The 20,568-nt window shown below is 44.7% G+C and overlaps 1 protein-coding gene across 1 annotated transcript; it reads right to left on the bottom strand.

Annotated features, from left to right (window-relative positions):
• Positions 1-4,731: 4,731 nt before the first annotated feature.
• LOC147115206 (tribbles homolog 1-like) lies at positions 4,732-11,780 on the bottom strand. Its single transcript, XM_085993571.1, has 3 exons — positions 10,616-11,780; positions 9,709-10,001; positions 4,732-7,281 (listed from the first exon to the last, which is right to left on the bottom strand). Exons 1-3 carry the CDS (start codon positions 10,904-10,906, stop codon positions 6,813-6,815), a joined length of 1,053 nt encoding a protein of 350 aa, XP_085849697.1. The 5' UTR covers positions 10,907-11,780; the 3' UTR covers positions 4,732-6,812.
• Between the last annotated feature and the right edge of the window lie 8,788 nt (positions 11,781-20,568).

The raw sequence follows: 20,568 nt of genomic DNA on the forward strand, positions 1-20,568 counted from the left end.
TTAACCACACTATGGGTGCATTCCCATTACCCCTGTTCTTTCCACGCTCCACTTGCTCGCAGTGCTCCAGAGACTTAATTTTAAGGCCCTCATCCTCAACTTCAAATCTTTCCATGCCAACTCCTTCAGCCAGTTCACTCTCTGGAACTCCCTCATGTGGCGAGGTGGAAGGCTTAGGGAAGGAATGCCAGAGTGCGGTGGTGTGATGCCTATAGGCTTTGCCATTGATGGTGAAGCAACAGGAGGAGGGGATGGGAAGTAGGCCAGACTGGGAAGAGTAGAGTGTGCAACCTGGGACATAGGGGTAAAAGAGATTGCAGAGGTTGGGTGGCACAAAGCAAGAGAAGGATTTATAGTCAAAGACCTGGATTTTGAAATCAATATGCTCGGAAATGGGTGAACCAGCTGAAGGAGTGGAAAGATTTGAAGTTGAGGCTGAGGATCTTAAAGTTAAATCTCTGGTGCACTGGGATAAGTGGGGTGTGTGGATGTAGGCCGTACGCAGGTTGTGGTATTAGCCTCAGAACTGTAGCCCAACTTACACCTGTGTGACAATTCTGTTTGCCACACTTGACATCCTTGAGTGAGATGTGGACTTGTACAGAATTACAGAGATTTTTGTGCTGTGGGCTCACACCCACTAAAATCTAGGTTGAAACTGTCCAACCTCATTTTAAAGGAGCTCAGCAAAGAGCAAGAAGAGAATTACATAGAAATTACAGCACAGAAACAGGCCATTCGTCCCAACAGGTCTATGCCAGTGTTTAAGCTCCACACGAGCTTCCCCCCACGCTACTTTATCTAACCCCATCAGCATAACCTTCTATTCCTTCCTCATGTGCTCATCTAGCTTCCCCTTAAATGCATTTATCATATTCGCTTCAACCACTCCATGTGGTAGCAAGTTCCACATTCTAACCACTCTCTGGGTAAAGAGGTTTCTCCTGAATTCTCTATTGGATTTATTAGTGACTCTTATATTTATGGCCCCCAGTTTTGGATGTTCATTCCATCTGTTTGGGCCAGATTTGGACCCAGTTATCAAAGGTGAGAGGACAGTGCGCTAAATTACTGCGTGACTCAGTCCTTCAGGAGTCTTTACTTTATTGCCCATTCACCTCACGCACTAAAAATTATTGCTCACGGACATCTTTCAATAGGAAATAGTAAAATATTTTTTTTGCATATGAGACAATAGGTTATAGTAGGCAAAGACTGCACAAAACAGGTTACACAGATACTGCCAGGTGCTTTGCTATGCTTCAAACCAAAACCATTATTCCCACAAAGATTCTGTGCAACAGTATGCTGCTTTGTCTCCTCTGCACTATTAATGATGTGAATTTCAGTGTGCAACTTTTACGAGTCTCTTAAACAAGAAGCCACACCTGAGCCTTTCCACAAACCCCAGCACATTGCTCTTTTTCTCACATTTCTTTTGCTTGTGGTACATTTACATGTAGAACATACATATCATGCAGTTTTAAGGTTGGAGCGATCTCACCAGAAGTCAATAGAATGTTGCGATGATGTTTCTGCCTTGATCTCTGTAAGTCTCAGAAAATTGCAAAATCTCCCGAGATTTTTCTCTTAAACCGCTGGACACGAACAGAATCTTAAGGCAAATTTCAGTAATAATTCTGTTCAACTGAGTTCGGTAGATTAAGATTTGGTTGGATTTACTACAGGAGGCCTGTTTGTACTGTGTGCCAAGGTGTTGCCTCAGGGGGTAACAAGATCAGGGTTTGTGCCCATGATTTCCCAAGGGTCCTGCCATCAGCGAGATGTTGAGGGCAGATCAGATGTTTCCTGTCCCAGGACAGCTCTCCTGTGGCTTCTAGGCAGAAATATGACAGCAGATTACCTGCTCACTATTTTGGCTGAGGAATGGTGCATGATGGAAAAATCTAGTGAGACAACATAAATATTACTTGGCAATAATATGGCTTTTTGTTGATCCTGCATGTACACATTCACGTCACATTTCTAAGAGGGAGGGTTAAAATTGTGATCCTGTTGCATAAGCATGTTTTTTTTGGCATTACAACATTGACTACACTCCAAAAGTACTTCATTGGCTGTAAAGCGCTTTGAGACGTCTGGTGGTCGTGAAAGGCGCTATAGAAATGCAAGTCTTTCTTCTCTTTCTTTAAAAGAGAATGTTTGTCTGGCATGTCTACAAAAAGATATATCTATGATACATACATAATAACTGTACCAGCACCAACAAATACAACACCCGCACCAGCACATGTAATGTCTGCAGCGCTAAGAGAACACCGGTGAAGTACCAATAGATATAGCCACCTGTAATGATGAAAACAGCTTTGAAACGTGCACAAGAACAACAGTGGCAAAACTTGCCCTAATAATAACTCAGTAACGAGCACCAGTTTGAATAGTTATGACCCACGTAGGAAAATATACTTGTACTTATTCTTCCGCCTCTGCCTAAATCCAGGGAGGCTGCAACCTTGAGCTGGTGAGCTGAAAAATAAACTTAAAACTCTTCATGCACAGTAGCCTCTTTCAGATCAACATCATTATCAAACCAACCAGAACTTAAATGTACAACAATAAGCTCTTCTTTTTTTTAATTCATTGATGGGATGTGGGCGTCGCTGGCTAGGCCTGCATTTAGTGCCCATCCCTAATTGCCCTTGAGAAGATGGTGGTGAGCCGCCTTCTTGAACCGCTGCAGTCCATATGGTGTAGGTACACCCACAATGCTGTTAGGAAGGGAGTTCCAGGATTTTGGCCCAGCGGCAGTGAAGGAACGGCGATACAGGTCCAAGTCTCAGCAAGTTTACCCAGTGAGCAGCTAGGCCGTACGGGTCAAGGAGGGTCCATATTTGATCCTCGGTCTGTACTAAGATAGCTGATCACAGCCAGGATTGTATAATTAGCCTCAGTGCCCTGGGTTGGAGAGTGAAAAATGGGTCAAGGTTCCAGCTCCTAATCACTATCCAGTGATAACCCACCACCCTCTTTGCTGGAAGTGCACATGTGTAGTCATCGGGTGAGGACAGGATTGACTTTGGATGTGATGCAGTCAAATAGTCTGCCAACACTCACTGTCAAAGCTCCCAAATGAATATTGACGACTATGGCAAGGAACCCGAGAATGGCCGGTGCCCACGGAACCACACCCGAGAAAGGTGTCAATGCGTTCAGGAGTGAAGAAAATTGTGAAATAAAATGTGCAGCAACCTCCCACGTTTCCTGTGCTCCCACACTGCCTTCTGCACTTTGACGCTATTTATTTTAGGCCCTTTGCTGCCAGCAGGAAATATATAGAACGACAGGCAGCGAACACCCACAGAGGGGAGGTTTCTGATCCGCTTCTGAACTCAGCGCCACAACTAACTGCAGTGTCGATGTTGGGAAGTGACTGCCACCATTGAGGTGATACCCACGTGTATGCCAGCGCATTGTGTGAACGTCTCTGGCCTGTCTTCAGTAAAGTATGTTCAACAAAACAGGCATCTCTGCTTCCTCCTTTAACAGATTAGTCCTCAGGTGAAACAAACATTTTAAATCATGCACAATGTCATCACAGCTTATTTGCAAGTGTGTGGAGAGCCGGTGGAAACAGCAGAATAAATGCAAAGTCCGTATGCTGGGCTCCCCTCTCTCAAGCCCATTATTGTGAATGCAAATAGAGCATCATTTCCACAATAAGAACTTGCCAAACCTGCTTAATCTCACCATAGCATCTCTGTGACAAGTGATCAGTTGGAATTTTGGACAAGCAGGAGTACAGGAAGGTTCGACATATCATTCTACCCGATTTCACCCAACTCCACGAAACAGGCTCGGGGGGGAGAGGGGGGAGGGGGGAGGGCGCTGAATGGCAGACTCCTGTTCTTATATTTGTTCCTCATGTTCATCTGCTCAATCTTTGAAAGCTTTGCAACGTCTCCCTAATACCATTTGGACGAACTGGACTGCATCAGCGGACAGAACACAAGTATGAATTCTTGCTAAGCAGTCATTTCCTGCCTGTCACGAGCAACAACAAAGCATGGTCTGATACAGACTATTGGAAGAGTGCGATACGATAATTCAGGTGAAAGAAAGAATCTAACTTGCAAGTTGTCTGTAATCAAACACAAAGAAAAATAAAATTGTTGAAATGTTAAAGGGCATGATTTTACTTTCATGCTCTCACTGCACTTACATTAACATAGCACACAGAAGAAACTCTTATTTGTTCAGGTATTTTTGTCTTTATTGCTGTAGGTTCATCTACAGCTGTACATATTCACATATTTACATTTCTAAAATAGTGTTTCATATTCTTCAGCAGGACATTGCTGCCAGTATAGTTTTGCATTTACCAGTAGTCTTATTTTTTTAAACTTGTATCACAGATACTATAAGCTCAACAACCATGAGAGCATCAGTGCAACAGAAATATTTCACTGTCCTTTAAACCTCAAACCTCATGATTTTCATCTGACTAGTATTGCTTGTAATAATTCACATTTATACTGATCTTTTACACAACACCAGCACAATATTTTCTGACAATATACAACGGGAATGACAAGACATAGATTACATGTACACTGTACATGAGGTATAAACAAAACATACACAGCAGTTAATGAAAAATGCAACGTCTAACCGTCCCGCTGTTACCTTTGGTTTCACCCCTGCAGTTGGTGACCTCATTTCAAGAGCTGCACAACTAAATTAATAAGCTCTTTAACAGATGCACGTTTTAAAAAAAAAAAAAATCTTCATCATAATTACTCCACGAACACAATAGACATAGCAAAAAAATAATGGTCACCTTTCAACTGAGGATCAAGTGTGTGTGTGTGTGTGTGTGTGTAACATATTTAGGTACAACTCAAGTATCTTTTGTGATGTTTCACAACAATAAAAAAATAACGTCAAGGTATGTTTACAGTTTGCCGAAGGTTTAGAGTGGTCATCGGGTAACGAGTGCATGGATAACATCAGTGCTTTTTAAATGTACATTTTTTAATATATGTGTTTTGTGATTGTACTGACATACTTGCATTTAAAGATCTACTTTGAAGTCCTGCAAGGGAAATGGGGAGGTGGCAAAGTCAGGTGTTCACAGCATCTGCATCACATTTTGAAATGGTCAGCAACATTAAAGGGGGCGATAGACAATGCAATATTTTGGCTGTTTTCACAAATATTAGCTTCATTTATATGATGTTTGCACTTTTAGAATTAATTAAAATATATTTACTGTTAAATGGAAAAATATAGACCTGTTTCACTCACACCTCTGTAAGACTGACTGTATCTCAGAGTGGCAGCACTGACCACAATATATCTCAAAGTCTGAAAGCAGGATTTGTCTGTCTTGTAGATCAGAAAAGGCTAGTAAAGTTCAGGGCTTTGAAACCTGACTCTTGCAAACCTCCATATTCTGGTACCCCACCTTCATACTGCAAATAACTGATGGCTGGGAGTGTGTTACAAGGCTATGCCACACTTGTTCAAGAAGTTCAAACCCTGAGAGTATATTAAGCCCTTGAACACATCCCCTAAACAATTTTTACTCTTTGTATATACACACAAGCTATCCTTTTTCCCCCCCATTGGTGATATTACCATCTGAGGTTTACCCATTGCCAATTATTCCCAAATCATTGTTAGTCGTCTAGGGCAACAAGATTGTTTCTGTTATGTGACGGGAAGGGGGTTACAAGATTATGATACTAGCTACAATAGCATGGTCTGATAAGAGAGTGCTTACTGAAAAATAATGCACTCTTTTACTGGATTATAATAGTCTTGCATACATTATGCAACAGTTAACCAAGGCAGCTGCATAATCAATGGGGCCAGACGACACCACAAAGCCAAAAGGCACAGCTCAAGTGCTATACAATGTCATCTAATCCCTGGGCTTTTGTGTAGCTACCTTGAACTGACTCTCTGCCACTTATTGAACTATGTTTACACAATATAGTAATGGCTGCTGTATAGTGCATGGCTAAAAAGCATCCTCCGGGTACAGGCTACCACTTCATATTACCAAGTTATATTATTCATGGTGGTTGGGCAACGTGTTGTGGTTCATGTTACCAGATAGCCATGGGTTTGAATAGCAGGGGCTGCTGTACATCACTCTGGTTCAGTGCTGCACTTATTAGCTGCACCATCGGTTTCAGCACTGCCAGTGTGCAATTAGAGCTCCATCACAGGGAATGGATGGCCTCTACGGATTACAAAAATGACACAGCTTCTCTAGGGCTGTTCCAAGATCACCTCAATAGCCAGACCCCACACACAGGCCCATTGGCAACTGCCTTGAAGGAACCCGCCCACTTTCTGATGCAGAAAGCCCGTCTGCAAAGAGGCTAAAGAGGAAAGGATTTTTTTTAAACAACCTATTATATAGAAATTAACAAAATTCATAACATATTCAATGTTACACAAATATAAGTTAAAGTGGCTGCATTGGTTTCCTTTTAAATAAATCTGTAAATGAATAAATAGGTTAGGGATTACGGTGGGGATGATATGGCAAACTTCAACATATAACTGCACCACAAACTGAGGATTCTAACTGTGTGATCTGAACTGGTCTTAAATTGGGGTCAAAGTGAATGATTCATGTTGTGGAAAATTCTACTATATGGTCGCAAACTGCAGGAGTTAAATGTCCGTTTCAGACCTGTGTAAGTTTACATGTGTAAGTGTGTACAAAAGATCCTGAATGAGAAAGGATGGGCTGGGGGTGGGCCACTTGGCTTTCTGTCTTTCTTCCAGTCGTTAAGTCGGTTTAAAAAGAACAAGTTTCTCCTCAGTTCTTCGGACCGTCAACAGAAGAAGGAGCTGCCTCCCTGCTGGTCGCCTTCCAACTCGGGGACTGTCTGGTCAGAGTTGTGGCTGTCCGGGTCGGCGTGGAGCTGCTGAGAGACGGCTCGGAACCAGGGGTGCAGGAGGATCTCGCCGGCCGTCAGTCTCTCCGGGGGGTCCCGCCTCAGCAGGCTGCGGATCAGGCACTTGGCTTTGGGCGACACGCTGTCCGGGATGCAGAAGTGCCCGCGGCGGATTTTACTGAACAGAGCGCTGGGGTCGGAATCGTGGAAAGGGTAACGTCCCACCAGCAGGGTGTACAGCAACACTCCCAGGCTCCAGACGTCGGCCGCTTTCCCGGAATAACAGCCAGTCGTGTTCAGTATCTCCGGGCTCACGTAAGCCGGACATCCGTGCTTATCGGACAGGGAATCGTCCTTTCCTTTCAGGATGTGAGCATCCTCCAAGCTCTCCAGCCTCAGCCTCCTCCTGTGGGAATCGCACAGAAATGATCAGACGCTGACCGTGAAGGACACTTTGCAAAGCCCCAGGAGGGCGGAACCCTGTTCTTTAGGGAAACTGAAGCCAAACTAGCCCCCACTTCCCACACGCGGTCCCCCAAAATACAGCTTGCTCAGCCCTCATCGTGAACAAAATCCCCTAAAATAGTCCAGTCACATCCATGCATCTGACTGAGTGCACCCTCGGCACAGGATCTTCCTGTCAACTGAAAAGCAGCCGAAACTACACCTTTCAACGTTTGATCAATATTAATGCTGTCCCAATTGTAACTGCCTTTTAAGTTCGTTCCTTTGAAGCTTTTAAAGACAGCATTTTATAGACTGTTCACTGCAATGAAAGGAAATCTATTTGCAACCAAGTTATTTTGGAGATAAAAACCATATATATATTTAATAAAAGTCCGATCAGTTTGATCCTATATTTAGTATTTGGAGCTATTTATGTGCTGTACTTTGGAAGAGGCCAAATCGATTCAACGATTGCGGGGACGTGTCCTATATCTGAACCCTTCATCCATGTAAAGGGCAAAACCCTCAGCTCTTCTGTTTTGTAAATGGAAAACATGACTCATGCAGCCTGCTGTGTGTGTGTGTATTATGGTCCCTTACGACACTGAATCAATCAACACCTGCTTTGACACAGAGTACCTTAAATTGCAACACCGCCCCGTGTTGCCAAATCTGTAGCACACCAAGAGAAAAAGTCTGTACAACGCCTCCTGCAGAAGTCAGCACAGGGGAGCAGAACTTCAATTTCACTTCCAACGCACATCTTTCTAATTAACGTGTTATATAAATAATATGACTCCCCTGCCTCCTGTTGCACAAATGTCCTCATATATTTTGAATTAAGTACAGCACAGAAAAAGGCCATTCGGCCCAACCGGTTCATGCTGGTGTTTCTGCTCCACTCACGCCTCCTCCCACCCTACTTTATCTCACCCTAGCAACATAACCTTCTAGTCCTTTCTCCCTCACGTGTTTATCCGGCATCCCTTTAAATGCACCTATGCTGTTCACCTCAACTACTCACTGTGGCAGCGAGTTCCACATTCTCACCATGTCTGTGCAAGTATCACACTAAAATAGAATTACATTTTGGAAATCACTTTTCCAGCTCGCCTCGTACAAAAGTTACATCGCATGCCAATTCATCCCGTTAGTCTGACAAGGCTTCTTTTACATAATAGAAAACTACAGTTAATACTGGGGTTAAACGAGGCCTTTTGTTTTGCAGTAAGGCTATATTTACAGAGTGCACTGCGTGCAAAAATAGCCAGAACTGTCGCTCTCTCATTTGAAATGCTGCAGGAGTCGGTCGAGAGACCGCGAGAGCAAGATGTACTGAAGTGGGGACTAACAATCAGAGCTTTCAGAACAGCGCAGTTGCTGAAAATGTAGACAACGGTTCACTTAAAATGTCTGCTGCAATCCCGTGCTTAAACAGCCATCAAACCCGCGGGCACCGTTAACTACAATTTTAAAAGTTTAATATTTCTATTAATAATTTACTCATCTAAAAAGACTGTAGATAATGGCATTTCAGTAAACCTGTACTTGCACAACTCTAGTCTATAAATGTTTGATAACCTTGTGCAATACGTTTTATTCATCTGTAATAAACACTAGTTTTGAAACATTTGCAGACAGGTTAATCCACTATCTGAGATTTTTCTGTACTATGAAAATGATACTGTACATTCTATAAAAAGGAACATCATTTAATCAATAAATCATTGCAAGGTTTCGTAGTTAAGTGTCCGAGGACGCAGTTATAATCCTCGGTATATAAAATATATTCACATACGTATTTTGCATTGAATACTTAATGAAGTTGTACTATTTTGCAAGATTTAATATCACCAAAAAGGGACAGCAAGGCATTGTCTAAATAGTTTGACAGATTCATTAATGCATTTGCAGTTTTATTTAACGGCTAATTATCATTCCGGAATTTAATTTTTTTATTAAACAGATAGTCCTATTTACAGCAGTGTTTTCATTGTGTTTTTTTAAATAATTCTCCTTGAGAGTGTAGCTTTTTATAAAACACCGAATCTTATTTGCGTTTGGGACATGTAAAATAATATTACTGAATTTTGCCAATTACTTTGTCACTCAAGTTTGGCATATTTACGAAGTGTACAAATATGCCATTATAATCTTTTAAATCGGAAACCGGACTAACCCGTCCCATGTAACCATACGGATTACATTACGGATATAGCATAGTCCATTGAAAAAACACACACACATTCAGCCTTACTGAGGCATTCACAGTAAGTGCAATCTTAGAATCAATTCATATCTGTTTACTGGGCATCAAAGGATTGGCCGCTTTAATCCATTTTAAATTGGTTACTCCCAGAGCGCACTGCCCTTTCTATAAACCCACCTCTGCTCATCAGCGAAGACGAATTTCCTGAGTTTGAGGTCTCGAAGGACTATGCCCGAGTCGTGGCAATGGGCCACGGCCGAGGCGATCTGCTGGAAGAGCCGCGCCGCCTCCTCCTCGCCCAGCCGTTTGCAGCTCCGCATGTACAAGTGCATGTCGCCGTGGCCCTTCGCCAGGAACACATAGCACCTCTGCTCCCCCAGGATTATCTCTTCAATCGCCGTGATATTCTCGTGGGCTGGGATTTGCAGATAGGGTGCGATTTCATCCCGGTAATGCTTGATGTCAAAAACCTGGGGCAGAGAAACACACACACAAAAAAAGTCAAACAACCCTTGTTGCTCCCGACTGTTCATCAGCATCCAACAAGTTTTTATTAAAAATGCAAACTTGCTGACTCCGAATCTCAAGCAGTTCAGTTCAGAAATAAAACACACAAAAAAATGCATAAAAACGGGCAACATTTGCTCAGTCAAACTCAACAGCGGCTACGGTGCAAAAAAAAATCCCAATCTAATAAACCATCACTATTTTAGGAAATCTCCCAGTTCGCGTGGAGAAGTGAGTTGCAGTTTCCCAGCCGCACACGGTGAGCTCTAGGTGGCAGCAGCGGACTGACTGACTGACTGACTGCCTACAACATGCTCAATCTGACGGCTGCGGTGAACTAAACTGCATCTGTAGAGAAATCAAAACCCCACAAGTTGCACACAAACCCTTTTAACACAGTCCCCGGGGTCACTGACAAACAAAGCCATTGCAAGGCTCGCGTCGCTGTGGAAAATGCATTTAACTGGTGGAGAAATATTAAGAGAGTGCCTTCAAAATGCATCCCCCCCCCCTTGAAATACAAGAGCTACAATAACACTTGGGGTTTTTTTTAGGTGGTGGGGGTAATTTTCCGTACCTTGCACACGAATTCCTCCCCCGTCTGGCTACCGATTGCCCTGAAGACGCTGTCCCTCTGCAGGTTTTGCAGGAGGATGTAGTCGCCGATCCGAGCCGACGCCTGCGAGCTGCAGGGGCTGCTGTCGCTCTGGCTGGGGGGTATCGGGGAGGGGAGGTAAGCGCTGTCCGGGGGGGAGTCACTCAGCCGCGGGCACTTGGTCGCCGGCTCGTCGGCCTCCACCCGCTTCTGTCTCCATCGGCCGTTTCGGAGGATTGGGTTGGGGCTCGCTCCCTGCACGTTTAAACTCATTAAAAGCGGCTCGGTGTGTGAAATGAGAAGGCAGGATCACGGGGTGTTCGACAAAAGCTGGCAGGAGGAGGGGGGCGGTGGTAAGTTTTTTTTCCCCTCCCCTGGGGCTCGAGTCAAGACGGCAAAGGCACTTTGAGATATCCAGGGCGTTCGGTCCTTCTCGTAGAAATGCTCCTTTCATTCCTCGGTGGATCACAGTGGCGAGCTCCTCTTCCCCCCCCCCCAAGTGGGTGTTGTAACAAAGAGCGATTTCAAGGGGAACAGCGATCCGAAAGTGGCTGATCCACGAATCAGTTTGCACAACTCGTGCACATCCGCCTCTACACAACAGCACGAAAGCCCCACTGTCCTTTCGGGAGATGGGCACCGGCAGCGGGGGATGCAATGTTTTTTTTTAACAGCGCCGAGCGATGGTGCTTCGTTCCACAGAAGTAAGGTCGCGGCTCCTGCAAAAGATCCCAACTTGTGTGCAGGTGTTCACGGGCGCGCTGCGGTAAAAGAACCGATCCGGGCGAAGGACCGCTTTGCAAACTTTAGCCGTCTCTGGGCTTGCAATCGGCTCTCGGTGAAGCTTGAGTGGCAGTTGCCCTGTTTGGTAAAAAAGTTGCAGTAATTGAGAGAGAGAGAGAGCGAGTGTGTGTGTCTCTGTGGAATGCAGGCTGCGTTACAGTGTGTCTGAATATAACAGTCTGAGAGATTGCAACATCACCCACTGAATGAGAGTCACCCTTTGCAAGAGAGCAGCAAGAATACAATAGTTTCGCTGCCTTTATTGCACCGAGGAGAGCTCGCCTGCCAATTTACGCAATCTGGCACCGCCCGCAGCAGATTGCCTGTGAAAGCAGATTGTCGAACCTGCGTTATCGATTGTGGACCCTCCAATAAAAAAATTAACACATTTCAAAATAAAACAAACCGCTGCAGTGTTTTCTTTTTCCTAAACAAAAGGCGAGTCTAATTTAAGAAATTCACAACTCAACCAAAAAATGGATCAATTGAGCACCGAGCTGGTTAGAAATAAGAGGTACCAAAATAGTGACGATTAAGGGAAGCATGTTAAGGTCATAGGTAATACTAAAGTAATTTGTAAGTATGCATTTAATCAGATTTTTTGTTCGCTTCGCAGATGCACCTTTAACCTTACATACATTACGGTAAATGAATTCGATCCTTTCTAAACACAATTCATGACCATCACATGGCCTGTCTTGAATGACGCAAGGTTCCAGTCTAGGCAACTCTCTTGACGTAGGGCCACGTTAAATGTCACTCAATCAGCACCTCCACCAGGTCACTTCAGCGGGCAAATGCACTTCTCTCAGATGTGAATTGCGATTGAGCGGCAACAATTCTGAGTCAGCAAAATCGGTTTTACCCAGGAGAAAGCAAAACAGCCTAATGTATAATCTGATGTATTTACTTACATTTTAAGTCATTTAAAGCCTTTAATCAACTTGCATTTATTATCACACAAAATTTGACACGAGCCACATAAGGAGATACTAGGACAGGTGACCAAAAGCTTGGTCGAAGAGGGTTTAAGGAGGGTCCTAAAGGAGGAGCGGCAGGGAGGTTTAGGGAGTGAATTGTAGAGCTTAGGGCCTATGTAGCTGAATGTGATATTATACACTTAAAACAACAAAGTGCATTTATATAGTGTCTAACAAACTAAAACGTCTCAAGGCGCTTCACGGGAGCATAGACAAAAATTGAAAATAGTGAAATTTATACACTGGCATTTAAAAAAACTTTAGAAATTGTTTTTAAAGAAATGTAAAGGTACTATAAAACATTTTGTAAAGCAAGTATTGTACCTGAGTAATATAAAATAACCACATAGACCTATCACGTAAATTACATCATTAACCAATATGGTCATATATGCTTGAATAACTTCCTTCATACACAGACAAGCTCTTAAAATGACTTGTGTGAAGTACCCAAGGGCTAGAACCCCAGCAAGAATGCAGTCCTTTCCAGAGAGGATGGGTGAAAATTTGGGGGGAAATGGTCTACATTCTAGTTATTACACTATTTGAATGGACCTACCTACAGATTTTCTTCCTGCCAGTTGATTGTATGATTGAATGCATCACCATGCTATTTCTTGACGGGTAATTTCTGTCCCTGTAAAATAGATGCCTAGATATAATCACATTCTTCTGTCAAGTGGTACAGAATTCTACAACCATTGATGTAGTTGAACCGGTTTCATTTTGGTTTGTGAAAGGCAGTAAATAACAGGATGGTGAGCATCTGTGCTAAGTGGAACTCAGCAAGTACCTTTGGTAAGAATGTAAACATTAGATAGTCTAATGATAGCCATACCTACTGATTAGAGCTTGCTGGGTCATCTAGGCAAGGTCAAAGTCGGAAACTTCAAGGCCCAAGAAACAATTGCCTGGAATTTTCATGGGGGTTCTCCAGTGGGTTATCAGTAGAACCCCTGGAGAAAAGGCATAAATAACTAAAAATGTCATTGCTCTTCTACTCCTCCCTGTCCTAACATAGTCAGAATATGTTGTGCCATGCTTCTCCCTCCGCCGCCCCCCCCCCCCCCCAACGTGGTCACCTTAGGAGTACTATAAAGCTCTGTCTTTGGCTCCCTCTATGCTACGTGTTTCCCCTCAGTGACTTTATCCATAGGCATCAGGTCAGCTTCTTCATGCATGCTGATAATTCCCAGATTTACCTCTCTATCACCACCTTTTACCCCATAGCCACCACTGTGTTGTCTGACTGTCAAGTCACGGATGAGCCACAATTTTCTCCATCCTAACACTAACGTGACCAAAGCCATATTTTTTGGGTCCTGCCAACCTCACACCTTTGCCCTTGATTCCACCCCCCTCCTCAGCTGCTAGCTCAGACTGAACACAATGCTACACAACCTTGGTGTCTAGTTTGATCCTGATCTGAACATTAAACCTCATATCCTATCCATCACCAGACCACCTAGTTCCATCTCTGCCTTTACTTCACCTTCACGGCTGCTGAAATCCTCGTGCACATATTTGTTGTTCACACTCAACTTCTCCAACGTTCTCCTCACCAACTCCTGAGCAATACCCTACAGAAATTCCAACTCTTCCAAAATTCCACCACCCAAAAGCAGTCCTGCTTTAAGTTCCATGTAGCCAGCTAAAGGACGCAGCGAGGCAAAAAACCTGAAAGTGACACATAGAACATTAAAAAGAGAGAAAGGGGCAAACAAGTAAAAAAGTAGAGAACCAGGAGAAATGGAGAAAGACATCAGGAGAGAGAGAAGCTTCCAGGGGTAAAAGGCAGACCATATCCTCTGACTTATAATGAGCTATGCCATGGGAGACCTATGATTTGTAGATAGTAATTTATCTGAAAGACACACAGACTAACCAAACTGCATATCAATGCAATGGAATTTAAATTGTCAGTGACTTACATTTTAACTTCCCCTGTAAATTATGTGTGTAAACTTCTGCTGCATAAAAATAATTGTTTTCCATATGATTGGAGTAACCTTTTTAATCACTATATCATGGTGTTTTGTGGGTGGCCTGGCGGGGTCAGATTTTTGCACTCATTTTCCAGGGGAATAAAACAGGAAGCAAAATAAAATTGAAACCATCAATATATAATAGTGCCTATCATTTCAAATTAATATAAGTTGTTCATGGAAAACTGCAATTTCTCTGGTTCACTGTCCTCCCAGAGAACAATGATTGACATTAAATGCAGAACATTCTGATGATAATATGCATGAACAAGAGAACATAACCCAGGGAATATCATGGGTCAATTTTTTTTAACTACTATACAGGCACAGCTGCAAAATATATTGATCAAACGAAGGGTGCAATGGTTTTACATTTCAACCATAGTACTTAAAGTATCAAAGGTATCAAAGTAAATAATGCGAAGATGGTTTAAGCACTTTGGTATGTCTTATTATATTATAAACACTATCAATGCAAGATGCTGTTTCTGGAATTACTGTCCAAAATGAAAAGTTATTTAAAACAAATAAGCAGTTGGGACTGTGCAGCTGAGTTCCTAGGCTAATGATGGTGAAAAAAATTACCATCCGGTCGGTGAGCCTTGCTCAAACTTACATATGCATGGTTGTTGAGTGAGGTTGGCATTGACCTTGGCTACGATGAAGTAGCTCACTGGCACTCACACATGTGCAGAATAGGTACTTGGGTGAGGTACCAGTATGAGTCAGTAAGAGAAGGGGTAAAGGCGTGGGAGCAGGAGAAGGAAAGAGAAAATGATGAAGTGGAATACAGATGTGCAACACTCAGCACTAACATGAAAGTCAGAACGTTGTTGAATATCTTTAATTATCTATATCTTTATTCTTGCAATGAAGAAAAGGGCATCTAAAATTAAGAATTTGAATCTGGGCAATCTTTAAGTTTGGAGCAAATCAGTCAAGATTTCTTGGATATCTGTTTGTGAAGAATCACTGTTAAAATGTTTATTCTGATGGGATGTGCCCTTAAAGTGCCACGGATGAGTTACTCATCCAGGCACTGTCCGACTCCAGGTCTTTCTGATGATCATGCTTTTTGGCAGCGCTCCCTTCTAGTTTAACATGTTACACATACAGGTTTGATCTGGTCATGTCAATGATGCAACTGTGTCAATGTTACTGTTTTTGAATGGCTGGAAATCAAGGCCTAGAAATTCAGTCGCGTTTGCGCCCACTTATTGGCTATAAAGTGGTTTGCGCCTGAAGTTTTTTATCGCCCGAAATTCAGATGGACCCTAACATCGGCGTTAGCCGGTAGCGCCGCGCCGGCACCGATGACGTCATTGGTGTGCGCAGCGCCCCGGTTGCAATGCTATTCCGGCCCGATGGCCAAATTCAGTTGCGGCCGCCTCGCCCGTGGCAGCCGCAAACATCGTTTGTAAAACGGGGTCTTGCAGCTCCGAAAGGCCGGCGCATAAAGGTGGAGCGGCGGCCGGCCGCTTTCCCTGCGGCCGCCTGCCCGCACCTCCCTCCCCGGACTCCTGCACCACCCCCCCGCGGCATTGATGTCTGAGTCCCGCGAGCCCGGCACTTCTCCGTGGTGCCGGGCTCATTTGCCAGGGGAATCCACCGGTGATCTGACGGCTGCAGGCAGCTCCTCCTTAAGAGAAGGAGGAGGCCTGCAGTACCCCAGCCTGCCGCACCGCATCGGGTGCCGCAGCGGGAGCTGGACACCTGAAAGTGACATTCATCGCCCCTAGCGAGGCGGCCAAACCCTGCAATAGCGCCCGCCGCCGTCTTGGCCCGTCGCAACTGAATTTTAGGCGGGCGCTACGGGAATCCTGGCGGGCGCAAAATTTCGGGCGCAAAAGATCTGGCGGGGCCATACCGAATTTCTAGGCCCAAGGTTTTAATGTCAGTTTTCAGCCTATTATACAATTTTTTGGGGAATGTGCTCCAAGGTACATAACTTTAAATAACCAGCAGTAGGCAGAGGTGGCAGAGCAGGTCAGTGCCAGGAGCACCATGCCATGGACCTGGCTGCAATGCTGGAAGAAGTTTAATGACCTGACCAGGATTGCTAAGGTAAGATTTCTTACCCAGATCTCGCATCAATCTGCTTAACCTTGCACTACCTGTAGCCCCAGCACTCCTAATCCTTCCCTCCCGATTGCCAGCACTGCCCTCCCAATGCCACACTCTGCACCTCCTAATTTCCTCAATATTACTGCCTTCATCTCCTTACACCCCTTCACACGCTAGCACCACTATTTCAACTTGACATGCACATCCTCAAAGCATCTCACTAACACTTCCAAAGCAAGCTGGCAACCAATAATATGAAGCAGGTGAGGACAGGAGGTGGGAGAGCATCCATTAACGTCCTCTCCCCAGTCGAGGAGAACATCATGGATTGAAATGGATCATGGGGATGGGATGCTTCAGGGACATGGTGAGTGTCAAGGCTGGTGGACACATCCTGCAGGATTCTTGACCATCTTACACTCTGTCCCTTCTCACTGAAATCTCACCCTCACACACTATGTATGACAAAATGCAGCTGCTTTCAGCAGCCACTCATCTGTCTCTGCTTATCCTGGACACTAAATACAAATCCTTGTCCCTCTCTTCCCTTTCAGGTAAAGCAAGTGTAGAGCACCCAGAGGACGAGGAAGACGCCACAGGGAGGGGGAAACTAAAGACAATCACTAAGGAAAAAGTACTTGGTAAAATAATGGGACTAAAAGACGACAAGTCCCCTGGACCAGATGGCCTGCATCCCAGGGTCTTAAAAGAAGTGGTTACAGAGATAGTGGATGCATTGGTTGCAATATACCAAAATTCCCTGGACTCTGGAGAGGTCCCAACAGATTGGAAAACCGCAAATGTAACACCCCTATTTAAGAAAGGAGGGAGACAGAAAGCAAGAAATTATAGACCAGTTAGCCTAACATCGGTCGTTGGGAAAATGCTGGAGTCCTTCATTAAGGAAGCAGTAGCAGGGCATTTGGAAAATCATAATGCAGTCTAGCAGAGTCAGCATGGTTTTGTGAAAGGGAAATCATGTTTAACAAATTTGCTGGAGTTCTTTGAGGATGTAACGAGCAGGGTGGATAAGGGTGAGCCAGCGGATGTGGTGTATTTGGATTTCCAGAAGGCATTCGATAAGGTGCCACATAAAAGTTTACTGCATAAGATAAGAGCTCACGGTGTTGGGGGTAATATATTAGCATGGATGGATAGAGAATTGGCTAACTAACAGAAAGCAGAGTCAGGATAAATGGGTCATTTTCCGGTTGGCAAATGGTAACTAGTGGGGTGCAACAGGGATCGGTGCTGGGGCCTCAACTATTTACAAGCTACATTAATGACTTGGATGAAGGGACCGAGTGTAATGTAGCCAAGTTTGCGGATGATACAAAGATGGGTGGGAAAGCAAGTTGTGCAGAGGACTCAAAGAATCTGCAAAGGGATATAGACAGGCTAAGTGAGTGGGCAAACAATTGGCAGATGGAGTATAATGTGGGAAGATGCGAGGTTATCCACTTTGGCAGGAAATATAAAAAAACAAATTATTATTTAAATGGAGAGAGATTACAAAAATGCTACAGTTCAGAGGGACCTGGGGTCCTTGTGCATGAAACACTAAAAGTTACCATGCAGGTACAGCAAGTAATCAAAAAGGCAAATGGAATGTTGGCTTTTATGGCAAGGGGGTTGGAGTATAAAAGCAGGGAAGTTCTGCTACAACTGTACAGGGTATTGGTGAGACCACAGCTTGAGTACTGCATACAGTTTTGGTCTCCTTATTTAAGGAAGGATTTACTTGCATTGGAGGCAGTTCAGAGACGATTCACTCGGTTGATTCCTGAGATGAGCAGGTTGACTTATGAAGAAAGGTTGAGCAGGTTGGGCCAATACTCATTGGAATTTAGAAGAATGAGAGGTGATCTTATTGAAACATAAGAGATACTGATGGGGCTCGAGAGGGTAGATGCAGAGAGGATGTTTCCCCTCATGGGGAAATCTAGAACTCGGGGGCATAGTTTCAGAATAAAGGGTCGCCCTTTTATAACTGAGATGAGGAGGAGTTTCTTCTCTCAGAGGGTCGTAAATCTGTGGAATTCTCTGCCCCAGAGAACCGTGGAGGCTGGGTCATTAAATACATTTAAGGTGGAGATAGACAGATTTTTGCAAGATAAGGGAGTGAAGGGTTATGGGGAACGGGTAGGGAAGTGGCTTTGAGCCCAAGATCAGCCATGATCTTATTGAATGGCGGAGCAGGCTCGAGGGGCCAAGTGGCCTATTCCTGCTCCTATTTCTTACGTTCTTATGACAGCACTAATGAAGACACAGCAGCACTCGGCCTACAAAGCACCAACTCAGAGACTGACACCATTAGAGAATAGGCTAGATGTCTTTCACTGGGAGACTCATCAAGCACTAGTGTGCAGGAACATGGGCAGGGGGATAGAACGGCCCACGAAGCAGCTTGCCAGAGGGAGAGTTTGCATCCTAGCCTTATTGCGGAGGGCACAGATGAAAACCTTGAGGGCATAGTCTACATAAAAAGACTGATCGCTATACACTAGGGGACTTCTAACTGCACTTGGCAGCCTGCAAATGAGCTTGCGTACAATGGCACAGAACATGGAAGAGTCCAGCTTCAATTTGTGTGGCGTCGTCCAGCACGACATTGAGATCATGCAGTCAAACATGGAGCATTTGGTCAGCTCTATGAACACTGCAGCGTGGGCAACAATGATGGTGCCTTTGATACAGCTCTGATAGCATCGCTGGGAGCTCAGACTGCTGCCATCGTGGCTCTGGGGTCTAGCATCTCAGGCATTCAATCCATGAAAGAGAACATGCATAGGGACTTCCAGAGCATCATTACACTCCTTCACTCTGTTCTCACGCAGAGCAGTGTGATTGTAGAGACACAGCCCCATGACAGTGGTGTTGGTTGCATGGGAAAGGCTCATGTCCTCTCTCAGGATAACAAAATGCCTGTTCCCCTGCCAACTTCTGACCCATTGCCTTTGTTGGATCCACAACATGGTCGATGCCGAGACACAGCAGTCTGCAGCCGAGCCCTCAAGGGCCAGAGCTGCTTGAGGTCACCCACCACGGTCACCGCAAATGCCCTCAGTGAATGATCAACAATCTTCCATATCCCAGACTCCAGTGACAGTAGAACCACTACAATAGGTCAACGAGCACAGAGGCCAGCACTGAGGGACTGCACTAGGGTGATTTCACTACCATTCAGGGAACAAAAATTTGTTAAATTCAGAATCTGCAAGATATAAAGAGGGATTTTTTTTTGCATTCAGGGTGGGCTTCATATTCTTTACTCACTCAGGGCTGTACTGTAAGACTCTTCCACAGCTGTTCAGACATCGGAAGCTTTGTTTGAGGATGCTCAATGAGAGCTCTTGTTCTTTTGTGGCCCTCACTGTATTGGCACTCTGCAACTGTGACCAGGCCCTTGACAGGAGGCATGAGCCAGGTATAGAGGGATACTCCCTGCCTCCAAGTAGCCAGAGTGAGACCCGCTGGTCTGCGTGAAAGGCGGGGGGGGGGGGGAGGAGGGGGGCAGGGGGCATTGAGGAGTGGCACATCATGATTACTGCCATGAAACCAGGCAGACTTGGATTATCCGCTGCCTGTGGTCACACACCAGCTACATGTTGAGGGAATGGAACTCCTTCCTATTATAAAGCATGGTTGATTCTGGACAGGGATAACGCAGGGCAACGTGTGTGCAGTCAAGTATGCCCGGCCCCTGGGAAAATTCAGCAATGCGGACAAATCTGAGAACTCTCTCTACCTGAACAGAAGCCTCTATAGGGAAGGTGATGAATTGCTGTCTCCTCGCAAAGAGGGCATCCGTCACCTGCTTGACGGCTGTGTGGACAGCAAACTGACTGATGTTGCTGATGGCACCTGTTACAGCCTGGAATCAGCCTCTGGTGTACAAGTTGAGGGCCAAGGTTATCTTTACAGCCACAGGCAATGCTGTGTGTTTCCTGGTGTTTGGCTCAAATTCCTGCTGCAACAGTTGATGTAGGTCAGTTCTGATGAAACATTAACTCTGTTTCTCTCTCTCTCCACAGATGCTGCCTAACTTGCTGAATGTTTCCAGCATTTTGTTTTTAGGTCAGTGACTGCCTGACTGCTAATTGCAGAGTCTCCTCATGCACTG

Source organism: Somniosus microcephalus, chromosome 7 (assembly GCF_052327205.1).
Source record: "Somniosus microcephalus isolate GS21.2 chromosome 7, FLI_Smic_1.0, whole genome shotgun sequence".
In the NCBI taxonomy this organism is placed as follows: Eukaryota; Metazoa; Chordata; class Chondrichthyes; order Squaliformes; family Somniosidae; genus Somniosus; species Somniosus microcephalus.

What these genes read in the sequence shown, in the direction of transcription:
- LOC147115206 (XM_085993571.1), bottom strand. Translation starts at nt 10,906, where the DNA reads ATGAGTTTAAACGTGCAGGGAGCGAGCCCCAACCCAATCCTCCGAAAC. An exon ending in GGGAGGAATTCGTGTGCAAG is followed by an intron (nt 10,002 to 10,615) that starts GTACGGAAAATT and finishes TCTCTGCCCCAG; the next exon opens with GTTTTTGACATCAAGCATTA. An exon ending in GTCTTCGCTGATGAGCAGAG is followed by an intron (nt 7,282 to 9,708) that starts GTGGGTTTATAG and finishes CGATTCCCACAG; the next exon opens with GAGGAGGCTGAGGCTGGAGA.